This window comes from Elephantulus edwardii, unplaced genomic scaffold (assembly GCF_000299155.1).
Source record: "Elephantulus edwardii isolate Elephantulus edwardi_28Jun2011 unplaced genomic scaffold, EleEdw1.0 scaffold00086, whole genome shotgun sequence".
Lineage (NCBI taxonomy): Eukaryota > Metazoa > Chordata > Mammalia > Macroscelidea > Macroscelididae > Elephantulus > Elephantulus edwardii.
In genome coordinates, this window is record NW_006399836.1 from 7,603,951 (window position 1) to 7,615,745 (window position 11,795).

The 11,795-nt window shown below is 48.3% G+C and overlaps 2 protein-coding genes across 2 annotated transcripts in view; one reads left to right on the forward strand and one right to left on the reverse strand.

The window, feature by feature from the left end:
* JOSD1 (Josephin domain containing 1) overlaps positions 1–5,743 on the forward strand; it is a 12,885-nt gene extending 7,142 nt beyond the window's left edge. Inside the window, exons 2-4 of the mRNA XM_006890116.1 lie at positions 4,361–4,489; positions 4,637–4,831; positions 5,406–5,743. Of these exons, the coding sequence (XP_006890178.1) occupies positions 4,361–4,489; positions 4,637–4,831; positions 5,406–5,505 (424 nt within the window). The 3' untranslated portion in view covers positions 5,506–5,743. The remainder of the gene's footprint in view (positions 1–4,360; positions 4,490–4,636; positions 4,832–5,405) is intronic.
* A 3,468-nt stretch (positions 5,744–9,211) lies between these two features.
* On the reverse strand, positions 9,212–10,839 carry TOMM22 (translocase of outer mitochondrial membrane 22 homolog (yeast)). Its single transcript, XM_006890117.1, has 4 exons — positions 10,723–10,839; positions 10,414–10,532; positions 9,765–9,882; positions 9,212–9,286 (listed from the first exon to the last, which is right to left on the reverse strand). The coding sequence occupies exons 1-4, from the start codon at positions 10,837–10,839 to the stop codon at positions 9,212–9,214; spliced, it is 429 nt and encodes a 142-aa protein (XP_006890179.1).
* Positions 10,840–11,795: the final 956 nt, after the last annotated feature.

Sequence of the window (11,795 nt, forward strand, 5' to 3'; positions counted from 1 at the left end):
TTATATTTTCAGCTTGTTTGTTATCATTTCCAGGAACATCAAATGGTTCCTGATTAAAGACTTTAATTAAATCTTTATCCCAGTTCTGGTGAAGTTCCCCTCATTATCCCCCAGAAACTCCCATTCTTATCCTAGAAGCAACTTAATTTCCAGAGGTTTCTCAGGATTACGAAGACTCATCTGTAACAAATATCCAGGCATCAGCCCACTCACAAGCACAGGGCTTGCAAGGTTCCCTCTTATGCTATCCTTGAGGTCAGAGACCCCGTACAGGCACGGACGACCCATTTTGTCACACAGGCGGACGACCCATTTTGTCACACAGGCGTCGTGGCCAGAGAGGACAGTGAGGCGGGTGTGGCACCCATATCCCTTTTAAACAGTTCTCTCCCTCATCTGTTTCAATACAGTATACATTATTTATCCCATCTTTCTCAGTCTCCCCCCAACACCGATGTCAGTCCTGTTACACAACAGTGGCACCATGCAGTATTTATCCTTTTGTGACAGAGATACTTCACTCAGCATAATGTCCTCCAGGGTCACCCATTTTGAATAATATTTCATGAGTTCCTTGTTTTTCAATGTAGCGTAGTATTCCTTTGTGTGAATATACCACAGCTTCTCTATTCATTTGTTTGTTGATGGGCACTTAGGTTGTTTCCAACTCCTTGCTATCAAAGCCGCCGTGATAAACATGGGTGTGCAAAAACCACCTCTTTGAAAGAGATGAATGGAGCTATTCTCAGTTGGGGTTTCTTCTCCCCACCCCCATCATAAAATACCAAGTTTGATTAGCGCATGCTTATGAAATGCCTGGCTATGAGGGCATCACTGTTTGCTTTGGGGCTTTACTGTTTGGATTAGTTTGATATAATTGAGTCCTTCACTAGCCCTCTAAGGAAGGAATCATTCTCCTTTTCATAGAAAAGGAAGCAGCATAGCACTCACGTCTGACGATTAGTATTTGGTGGTGCTTGAATTGGAATTCAGACCTGTGTGGTCTTCCAGAGCTTCCTGCTTTTTCTGTTGCACAGAGGAGCCAGGAAAGATTCCGTAGACGGAATAGAGTGAGCTGAGCTGGAAGAAGCTGTGGATTTGGCTTGGCTCAGGAAATTGCACCAGAGAAGAAAAGTCTGGCCCCGCGACAGGAGAACTAGCAGGCCATGCGGGCAGAGTGACTTGGAGCCTTGCCACCAGACATTGAACTGCAGCTTCACTACCTACACAATGAGGCCTAGGTGATGGGGAAGTTGAATGTGGCAGGAACATATAGGTTGAATTTGTGGAACAAGAATTTGGAAGCAAGATTTCTTAAGAGGAACCTATTTCAAAAGTCCAGATGTTAGAAACTCTGGTGGCCTAATCGTAAGTGAGCTGTAATTCCAGAGGCGCAAGTTCGAATCCACCAGTTGCTCCGCAGGAGAAGGATGGTTAGTCTCCCCTTGTGCGATTTACTGTCTGAAAACCTGCTGGAGGGTCAGCTGTGGGTTGGTTCCAACCTGATGGCACACAAGGTGTCCGATGAATGACTTTTAGATGGGCAAAGGTAGCGGGAATAGACAGGAAAGGCCTTGAATCTGAGGTGGAAGACGGGGAGGAGAAATCCTTGGAGCACCACCGACCTTTGAATCTGTTCTGGCTCACAGCAACCCTGCAGAACAGAGGACAGCCCCACGGGCGTTGCGACCTGGACTTGTCTCACTTAGTGCACAGTGCCATTAAGCCCCCTTAATCTGTAAGGTACCCCTCGAAAACACATTTGCGGTCAAGTATGTGTGGAAACTGAAGCATATGGTGCATTAGTCTATTAGGTGCTCCCGGAACTCATTTTCCTTGTTTCATTCCTGTTGCCATGGCATTAACGCCTTCTGTAACCGTGGTAACACGGGGTTGGTCTCTGAGGACCATCCTGGAGGACTTGCTGCCCCAGGTTAGGCCGGTAGGAGGAGTGACATTGTGGAGCCTTTGTGCACATTGGTAAAAGCTTCACTGAGAGTGTGGGAACCCACTGAAAACTTGTTGGAGAGGAAAAAAAACTTGGTAGATGTTGAATGGACTTTTTATTCATGTGCTTTCCCGTTTAATCCATGTGACCAAGAACCACTGAGTTGCTTTGTCATGTGAAGCTTCTGTTGGTCACCCCAGGGCCACTGTTGTTTGCAGCCTTATCTCTGTCACCACTGCCATCACCACAGCTGTGTTCCTGGGGCCTTGCCTCAGGCAGCAAGCACAGTTGCGGCCATAAGCTAAATTCTCCTCCTGTCATGTGTAAGGTACAGGACTAAGGGCAAGTTATTTCCCATCACTAAACCTCAGTTTTTACGTTTTTAATCATTCCTGCACTCATAGAGTGGACATCTACCAGCCGATGTGACCAGAAAGTTTTCAGGGGCTGGCAGCACGGCCTTTCTCAGCACTCATCACGTCCCAGGCATGTAGTCTGGTGATGCCGTGTCAACAGGGTAGACAGGGCCCCTGCTTAGGGTTCCACTGTGGGAAAACAGACACTGACATGTCTGCCAGTGACAGGGCCTGTAATTAAGTTAAAACAAGTTGCGGTAATAAAATGGCTGGGGGAAAACTCAGGTTGGCTGGTCAGGAAAGACTCGTATAAGGCAGTACCTCATAATAAGGAACAAACCAAGTGAAGATGTAGAGAGCGAGCCTTCTGGGCGGCAGGAACAGCTACGGAGAACTGAAGCCCCTACAGGAGAGTGAGCTTTGTGTTCCAGAAACTCAGCGAGGTAAGAGGTGAGAGGTGAGTCAGCAGGCTCCTGAGAGCCTCCGCCGCCGCCGCTGGGCAGAGGAGTTTCTGTTCTAGTGAAGCGTGTGCGTAAGGAGCCGATGGAGGGCTGTGAGCAGAGCAGGAGTGTGTTCTGTGTGTGTGAAAGTAGCATTACATTGGTGGCTAAGCGTAGAGAAGTGTGGGTTTTGTTGGTTTTTTTTTTTTCTTTATCAGATTTCTTAAGATTTTAAGGCTTTCTATCCTTAGCTTGTTATTGTTCATAGGGTCGCTATGAGTCATGCTTGACTTGAAGGCATTCAATAGCAACATCTCTAGCTTGAAGTCTCTATTCTCTGTGGAGATGGCATGTAGTACTTCCTGGGCATCTGCCCTCCACTTTTATTTCAGAAGGAATTTATCATCTCTCCCTTCCTCCCAGCATGTGAAAGCATGCTGGCCCGTCTTCCTTCATAATGGCCTTTTCTTAGGGACTGGCCTGCTAGGCCCATGAGAACAGGTCACAGGGTGGGAAGTGCCCCAGTACTGACCTTGTCTTGAGATACAGAAACTTGGCAAAGTGGCCACAAGCTAGAGAGGCAAAGCAGGACTGCTCTTGAACTTTTTTTGGGCAGCTTTTTCTTCCCAGGAGATGTTATATGTTGTATCTGTGTTTCATTGTAAGTCATTGTCTTTACATACTCCACACAGCTAGTCACACACACCTGCCTGTACATGCATTTTCGCCTTTCCCCCCCCCCCCCATATTTTTTAAATTGTGAAAGTTGACATAGCATATTGTTCTGTCAGCCATGCAGATTTTGTTTCATTACAGTTACCAAGTGTCTGATCATCCATTCATTTCTCTTGTCCTTTCCTTCACTCATTTGGTATCAGTTAGTTGTTCCTCCCCTCTTCCTTCCCCTCCTTGGCGACCACACTGGAATGATTCCCTCCATGAAAAACTTTCTTTGGCTTTTTATAATAGTGTCTTGCACATTATTTGGCCTTTTGGGACTGACATATTTCACTCAGCAAAATGCCTTCTAAACTCACCCTTACTATGCAGGGTTTCACAAATTCTTCATTGTTTTTCAGTGTTGCATAGTATTCCATTCTGTAACACCATAGTTTCTCTACGCACCTGTCTTTTATGTCTTACTCTGGCCCATTTCATGCATTTATGTTACCTGCCTCAGGCCCCTTTAGACCTTTGAATATTTAATAATTAATGATCATGCAAGTCTGAAATAGAAAGTACTTAAACTCTGAAAACCAGGAGTAGCACATGCAAGTAGGGATAAGAAGTACTGTTTCCTGGTCTTAACAAAGAAGTTGTCAAAGGAGGAGGCTTGGCAATGAGGCAGTTGACTAGGGAAAAGGGGTAAGCTGGGATTTTACGAGGAGACTCCTCTCCGACGCTTGCTGTGTCCATTGACCACCCTAGAGAGGCACTAAATGGCAGGCGGGTGAATCTACCTGCAGTTGGGTTTTCTGCGTAAAAGGAGAGGTAATTCCACAGATGGCTGGAGTCACTCACTACTTGGGTAACAACTGGAGAAGTGGTGCCCAGATGAGGAGAAAGGCGCTTAGGTAGATCAACAAGGTGAGTCTTCTCTCTCTTCATATTTTCAGGTTGTCTCCTAACACCATGGTGACACCTCACAAAAAGAGCATGCTGGGAAATGGAAACTATGACGTGAATGTCATCATGGCGGCACTTCAGACCAAAGGCTATGAAGCTGTTTGGTGGGACAAGCGCAGGTAATTCAAAGCAGACTTTCCTTGACAGAGCAGCATGGTTGTGGTACAAGCCCGTGGTACTGGAACTGGGGCCTGAGTGGCTGTAGTGGTACAGCAAGGGAATCTTGGGCAGTGGACAGCTGAGAGCCTAAACCCATTCTTTTGCAGGGACGTGGGTGTCATTGCTCTCACTAACGTCATGGGCTTCATCATGAATCTACCCTCCAGCCTATGCTGGGGTCCCTTGAAGTTGCCTCTCAAAAGGCAGCACTGGATCTGCGTTCGAGAGGTAGGAGGTGCCTACTACAACCTCGACTCCAAACTCAAGACGCCTGAGTGGATTGGAGGCGAGAGCGAGCTCAGGTAGTCTGCCTATCATGCTAAAGTGCTGGTGTCTTCATTTTTATGTTCTGGGGATGCTGAGCTCATCTTTGGTTATTTGATCAAAGAGAGGCCCAGGAAATGCCATCTCCTTAGACCTTCTCCCTGCCTTGCCTAGACTGTAATCTTCAGTGTTCTCAGGACCTTCAGTCCCTTTGCTGGGAGGGTTTGGTGGGACCATCATTGTAATATTCTCCACACTTAAACAGGGGCATCAAGATGATTGCCGGCCAGTTTAAAGACATAAATATTCAGGCCAGCCTAAGTTTCCCTGTGACCAAAGAGGAAACTTTTTAAAAACAATTAGGAGTCCTTCACTTTAGAGTACTTTGGACACTAGTCTTTACAGAACCTGTTACTGTTAGTGAAACAGGGCATTGGAAATCTAACTCAACAGATTGAAGGTTAACCCCAGTGCAGACCCCCACCCAGAGGAGATGAACTGCTAGGGTCTTTATAGGAGTACTGTGAATGGTATAATGTTTCAGTGAACAAGTAAACCCCAGCTTAGAATCTGCAATTTCACCAGCATTTCATCTACATTTTTCCCCTATAGGAAATTTCTAAAACATCACTTACGAGGAAAGAACTGTGAACTCCTGCTGGTGGTACCAGAAGAGGTGGAGGCCCATCAGAGCTGGAGGGCTGATGTGTGACAGTTCTGCCCACCCTTCCCCTCACCTCACCCCTGAAGCCTCTGTGATGTGCTGTGGCCTGCACAGTGGGTCTGCCCTTGCCATTTCCCCAAACAGCTCAGCGAGTTTCCCCTCTCAGAGTTGACAGTGCAATAGTACAGACATGTGGACTGTTTAGAACCACCAGCGTTTTTTTGTGCTGGGAAAGGAAGGCAGGAGCTCTGTGCTTAGGGCAAAGCAGCAAAGACCCTTGGTATTAAGGCAAAGGTGGTGTCTGGCTTATGTGTATGTCCCTGCCATCCCGTCCCTCCCTCCCCGGTGAGGACCTGCCAGGTTCTGCTGGGGTTGATCGATCATTGCTGTTTCAGCCTCACCTGGAATGGAGCCAGCTCCAAGGGAGATGGTGCCTCCATTTGTCCTTTCCTGGCCAAGCAGGGGGTCTAAAGACACAGAACTTGGAAAAGCCATGTGACCAACTAGAAGGATCTGGAGTGTGGGGTTTCTCAGGAAACCGTCTCTAAAACAGTAGTACAGTACAGCATGCCGTCTTCAACCCTTAATGCCACCTCTACCTTTTCATCCCTTCGTGGGACTTCATGCTTGGGAGTGGTTTATGGCCATACTTGGAGATTTAAGATGAGAATTTAGAGTATTAATTCTAAGCCAGGTGATTGAATTCAGCAATATCCTTGTCTTATGGGGTGAGACACAGCTATGTGGACACAGCTAAAGTCAGACTGGCAGGCCTGGGTGGCTCATGTCCAATAGCTTGCTCTGGTTTTGTTCCGTTTCACTACATTGGCTATGAAGGTAGAAAAGAAGGCCTAAGAGCAGTGTATCCACTTGACCAAACCAGAAAATGCCCGTGTCTGCCTTTGAGAGCAGATGCCACCTTTGGGCAGAGTTGCAGGACAGTCTTGTGAAGGTCACCTTTCTGGGTTTAAAAGCAGCCAGAAGTGGTGGAATCTTTGAGCTCAGGCTAACCACTGCAGCATCATGCAGAGCAGAGCTCTCAAGCTGGAAGTCGGTGTGTGTTAGAGGACCAGGGCCTGGCCTGTCATCTTTCTGGAGTTTCCTTTACAGATCTGAGAATTCACCTACCCCTACCTCTCTAAATTTTAGGCCACTTTTCCTGTACCTTTGGAAAACGAGGGGAAACAAGTATCACACTGCATTGTGTCACCAGTGGTGTGGTTGCCTCGGGCAGGGAGGACCTGTTCAGTCCTCACAGATCCGTGGTCTTGCCTGGTCTGGGGGCTGCCCCACTGCCAGATTCCTTCTCAGCAGCAGGGCTGTCCTGGGGCGTACACGTCAAGCTTGAGCAAGCATGGTGGACACAGCTGAGGCTTCCTCCCCTCTGGGACCAGAGCGCATGTTTACACCAGCACTTTCTGCACACGTTCTCTTCAATCCACTGAGGCCGTTTTTTATGCTGATTACCAGAAGCCCCTAGGCGGCTCCTGCATCCTGTCCTCCCTGTAACTGGCCGCAGTCTCTTCTGGACCCTTTTCTACACCAGACCTGCTTGGCACAGCAGGGAGCTCTTTACCCCCCCCTCCCCCCCTGCACAATGACATTCCAGCCAGCACCAGCCAGAAGTTACAGCCTGCCTTGCTGACTGTCACAAGCAGGACTTCGGGTCCCCTGGCACTGTCTTGATAGGAAGCCATTTCTTGGACGAGGAAGTGTCCTCTCCAGCGATCTGCGTGGGCCTGTGTAAACACTCAGAGGAGCCCCAGCCCTCAGAGCCAGCGGACTTCAAGATGCTTAAACATTTCAGGGCTGCTTTCTCTGTTCATATCCAATTCTGGTGCTTAGGACAGGGACCCATGCTGACACCCAAGGGCAAGAAGCCCCACTTCCTGTAAGGAAGGGAGCAGACCTGACCCTGATGCCCAAGAAGGGGCAACCCTAGGCTTTTTGTTTTTCTTGCTTTTTATTCCTCCTTTTTGTTGTTGGCCTTGTGCTGGGTTTGTTTACAAAAGATGTTATTTTGTTTAACCAAACATTAAAAATTAAAACATACATAAATCTCCTTTATTGTCTGCAAAAGTATGTGAAGAAATGTTTAGTGTGGTGCTGCTCTGAAGCACAGCCCTCAGTCATCTTGGAGACCTGGGTCAGACCTCACCAGAGTCCAGATACAAGGCTTGCTTTGGATCTAAAGAACCCCCTGAGACATTTTTCCATTTTTTTATACAAGAGGGATCTGTTTATAAAAACCCTCATCTACAAAGTGACTGGACCAGTTATCTGAACAGAGGGCCTGGACTGTCCCAGAACCCAGGGTCTATTACAGTTCTAAGGTTGGACTACCATGTTAGCAGGTGTAGTTTTATGCCAGCTACTTAAACCTTTGCTGTGACTATTCCCTCATCTTTAAAATAAGAATCACACTGTCACAGCCACTGACCCTCCACCAGTGGAGGCTATAAATCAGATTGCCCATCTTTCTCCCAAGGAACTGCTCTGGGTTTGAATCCAGAGAGCTTTTGGGCTAGCGATGCACCAAGAGCCTATACCTTACTTTTACCTGTAACTTCCTAAAGGATATTTTCCTGATAAGCCACGAAAAAAAATTTAGTATTCATGGCAGGGAGTTCTTAATGGTAAGCTGTGCTATAATCCTGAAGACATGTGGTTCAAATCCATCAACTGCTCTGTGCACGTAGGATGAGCAATCTCCTGGATGATTAACTGCCTCTAAAAACCTGCCAGAGGATCATTTATTCCTAGCAGTGTTCAGTGTGCTGATTTGTTAAAACAGATGACAAAGCAGTTGGATTTACAAGGGGCTCCCCTAGCAGTGACTTTTAGTAAACTAGGTCACGCAAAATTTTACAGCAGTCTTATTGCCTCTGCCCCTTGGGAATTGTGTTCTCATCCCCAAGTTTGTGTTGCACTGTCACTCAGTCCATGGATCTATGTTACGATGATTAGCTGAACTCGGAACCAAGTGTTAAGAGGTTTACTGTAGAATATTTACTTTGGGCCTCTAGGGCCAGTCATCTTAAGGTGGTGGGGCTGGCTTGCGTGAGAAGAAACAAGCAGTGAAACTCTTATCCTCCTAAGATGTCCTGCGTGTAAATGTGGCAGCCAGACCAACCAACATGGGCGTATGTATTAGAAAGACATGGATGACACTTTGAGTTGTAAGTTTTTAATATTTAAATAGAAAAAAATGAGCACTGACTTGTTTTCTCATGTACACAGAGGTCGGACAGCCAGAATTCAGAGAGGAACTGCTGCTGTCCTCCAGGTTCCACCTGTGGAGGCGCAGTGCGGACCCTTCTCCCTCCAACACCCGGGGGCGCACGCGGCTGCCTCACAGCCACGATGCGCTTTGTCATACTGTGTGCGTGGACCTCCCCACCTCGCCCATTCTTTAAGAACCCAATCATTAACTCTTGGGTTCATCCCCACTGGTTCCTATCCCACAGTGGGTGCGTGAGGGGGGTCTTGCAGAATAACCAAGAGCAACATAGCGGGGGTGGAGGACGGCAAATAACCGTTTGCTTTACCACACTCGGATGTGGGAGTGAAGACAGAAGTCAGTCAGGGCAAAGTAAAGGGCACATTTGGATACTGGGAGTCTCAAGGAAGAAATTGTCCCCATCAGGTTTAGATAAATCAATGTGCCAAGGTTGGGGGGGGAGGGGATCAGCATTTCAAACACTATTACATTTCAGACTTCATCCAAGACAGCTCAGATTTCAGCAGTAACAATCTAGATCTTTCCAGGAAGTGATGGTAGGGCCCCTGGCATTCCTCCTGACAGCCCAGTGTTGGGCCCGAGAAGTATCTGTAAGAGAAAAGGGGATTGGATATGCCTCACATAAACTCACTGTTGCCCAGTGCGAACCAACTCAGCTGACTCTTCCACAGTTTCCCAGCTAATACTACACTGTTTGGAAGGGGGCTGCCCGTCTCTCGGAGCTGCAGTGGATGATTCCTAAGTGGTGCCATAACAGGACAGGGCAAATCAGGTTTCCAGAAACTCCTTAAGAGCATAGGCAGGTACTTAAAAAGCATGAAGGAGCTCCGGTGGCCTTGTAGTAAGAACCTGTGCTGCAATTCCGAAGGTGCGTGGTTCAAATCCACTAGATGCTCCACTGGAGAAGGAGGGGCAATCTCCTGTGTCAGATCTGACTCAACCGTACACAAGGACAATAGATAAAAAATAGAGGGACTTGATCCCAACCCTAACTCAACACACTACTTAGGCGCTGGAGAAAACAGTTTATCTCCACCTTGGGCAACAAGCCAGGCCATGTGCTCACCTGCCTCTGTTGCATTTGCTGCTGCTGTTCCATCTGCAATTTCTCTGTCTCAAAGACAACAGGAAGAACAAGGATCATAAAGGAAGTGGTTCCAATCCACAAGGCTGCCCTGGAAAACCTGCAGAGGAGGGTGGCAAGAGGGAGAAACAGGAAGCTGGGTAGCCAAGTCTCTCACATCCTGGCCACCGTTTGCACCACACCCCTGCCAGAACCCTAAGTGTCCACATTCTCCTGTGTTCTTTTATGTAGCTATTGTGTACTGCTGGGCCGGAACCAACCCACAGATGACTCTCCAGTGGTTTTCGGAGGCAGTAAACTGCACGGCAGGTGGCTGCCCAGCTTTCTTCCGACAAGTCACTGGTAGATTCGAACCGAGAGCCTTGGGGTGGCAGCCCAATTCCTTACCACTAAACCACCAAGGATTAATGAATGCAGATTATCTGATATGATTAAACAATCACCTGTCAAATAAGAATCCTCACTGTTTACGAGAGGAAATGAAGATTAACTTGCCACTAGTTCAAGGTCACTCGGTGATCCAGGTAGCCGACTGGCCTCGAACCAAGCTCTTTTGGCCGCCAAAGCCCGTGCAGTCCCCCAGCGCCAGTCAGCCCATGCACACCCCAGCGTGTTTACTTTCACCCCTTACCTGTACATCTTTTGAGCCACAAAGAGTGAGAGATCAAACGTGGCTCCAGCCGCAGAGCGGACTCTCTCCGGGAACATCTCCGTCAGTCCCCATAGTCTCTCCGACAGAGTCTCATCTAGCTGTGAAGGAAGCGCGGGTCTCGGTCGAAGCACCACCGCTGGGCCCCGCACAAGCGGCCTCCCTCTGACCTCCCCGGCTCAGCAGCGCACCTTCGCCGCGATCCCGCAGCACGCGAAGCCCACTCCCCCGCAGACCCGCTCCGGCCAGACGCCCTCGTTCCCGCCCCAAAGGCTCGTGGGGCCCGAGTACCTCGTCGTCGTCGTCCTCTTCCAGCTCCTCTTCGGTCTTCTCGGCGTCACCTTTCGGGAGCAAGTCGTCCGGTGACATCGGCGCCCCGGGGCCAGCGGCAGAAGCGGCAGTCGCCATGTCTGTAGGTGACACCGGAAGCGAAAGAATGTCGAGTGAAGAGCAGACAGAACGGCCCTTCTGGAAATGGAGACGGACGGTGGGGTGGTGCGAGTGCGGCGCCTGCTGGCCCGGAGGTCCTTAGGCTTCCGTTGGCAACAGGCCACTGCTTATCAGGTTACACAGGAGAGGTGGGATCCACTGGGCTGCATGAAATAAGACATTGCTGGATACCTGCCTCAGTTAATACTCCTCAGTGTACTAATTCTATTCAGTGGGTTCAGAGTGGGTGGTGGTTGTTGTTTATTGCCTTCGGGTCGAGTACGACTCATAGCGACCATATGAACAAAAGACTTGAAGCCCCTCTACAAGCATCAACATTTATCAAAGTTCATAGAGTTCCCGGAGGCATGTTATTTAGGCACTGGGTGCCACTCCTGCTTCCAATAATTTTTTAAAAATACAGATCCCTAGAAACAGAGAGTGAGAGAAAAAGAGATATGGATGGATGGATTTAAACCATCTACTTTTGGGTTGGAAACACAGCTCCATACCACATAGACCAGAAAAGTACCCTGTTTAAAGACTGTAACGTGTGAAACGAATGGGAGTCGTTTCAAGAACACAAAATGAGAGTCTTTAGGGGGAAAGAAAGTAAGCAGTCCTATGTACTAAACAAGAGATGATGTTGTTGTTGTTTTGTGCCGTCAAGTCTCTTGCGACTCATAGAGACTCTTTGTATAATGGCCCTGAAACCTGCTCTATCCTGTGTTAACCTTATTGTCTCCGACACACCTATCCTCATTACCCCAGTCACTGAAGTCACTGAATCAATACATCTCATTGAGGGTCTTTTTCTCTTGCTCTGTCCCTCCACCCTTCCAAGCTTGATGTCCCTCTCCAAGGACAGATCCCTCCTGGCCTTGTGCCCAAAGTATGTCAGATGATGCCTCAGAATCCTTACCTCCAAGGAGCAG

What these genes read in the sequence shown, in the direction of transcription:
- TOMM22 (XM_006890117.1), bottom strand. Translation starts at nt 10,839, where the DNA reads ATGGCGACTGCCGCTTCTGCCGCTGGCCCCGGGGCGCCGATGTCACCG. An exon ending in AAGAGGACGACGACGACGAG is followed by an intron (nt 10,533 to 10,722) that starts GTACTCGGGCCC and finishes CTTCCTTCACAG; the next exon opens with CTAGATGAGACTCTGTCGGA. An exon ending in AGCAAATGCAACAGAGGCAG is followed by an intron (nt 9,287 to 9,764) that starts GTGAGCACATGG and finishes TTTCTCTTACAG; the next exon opens with ATACTTCTCGGGCCCAACAC.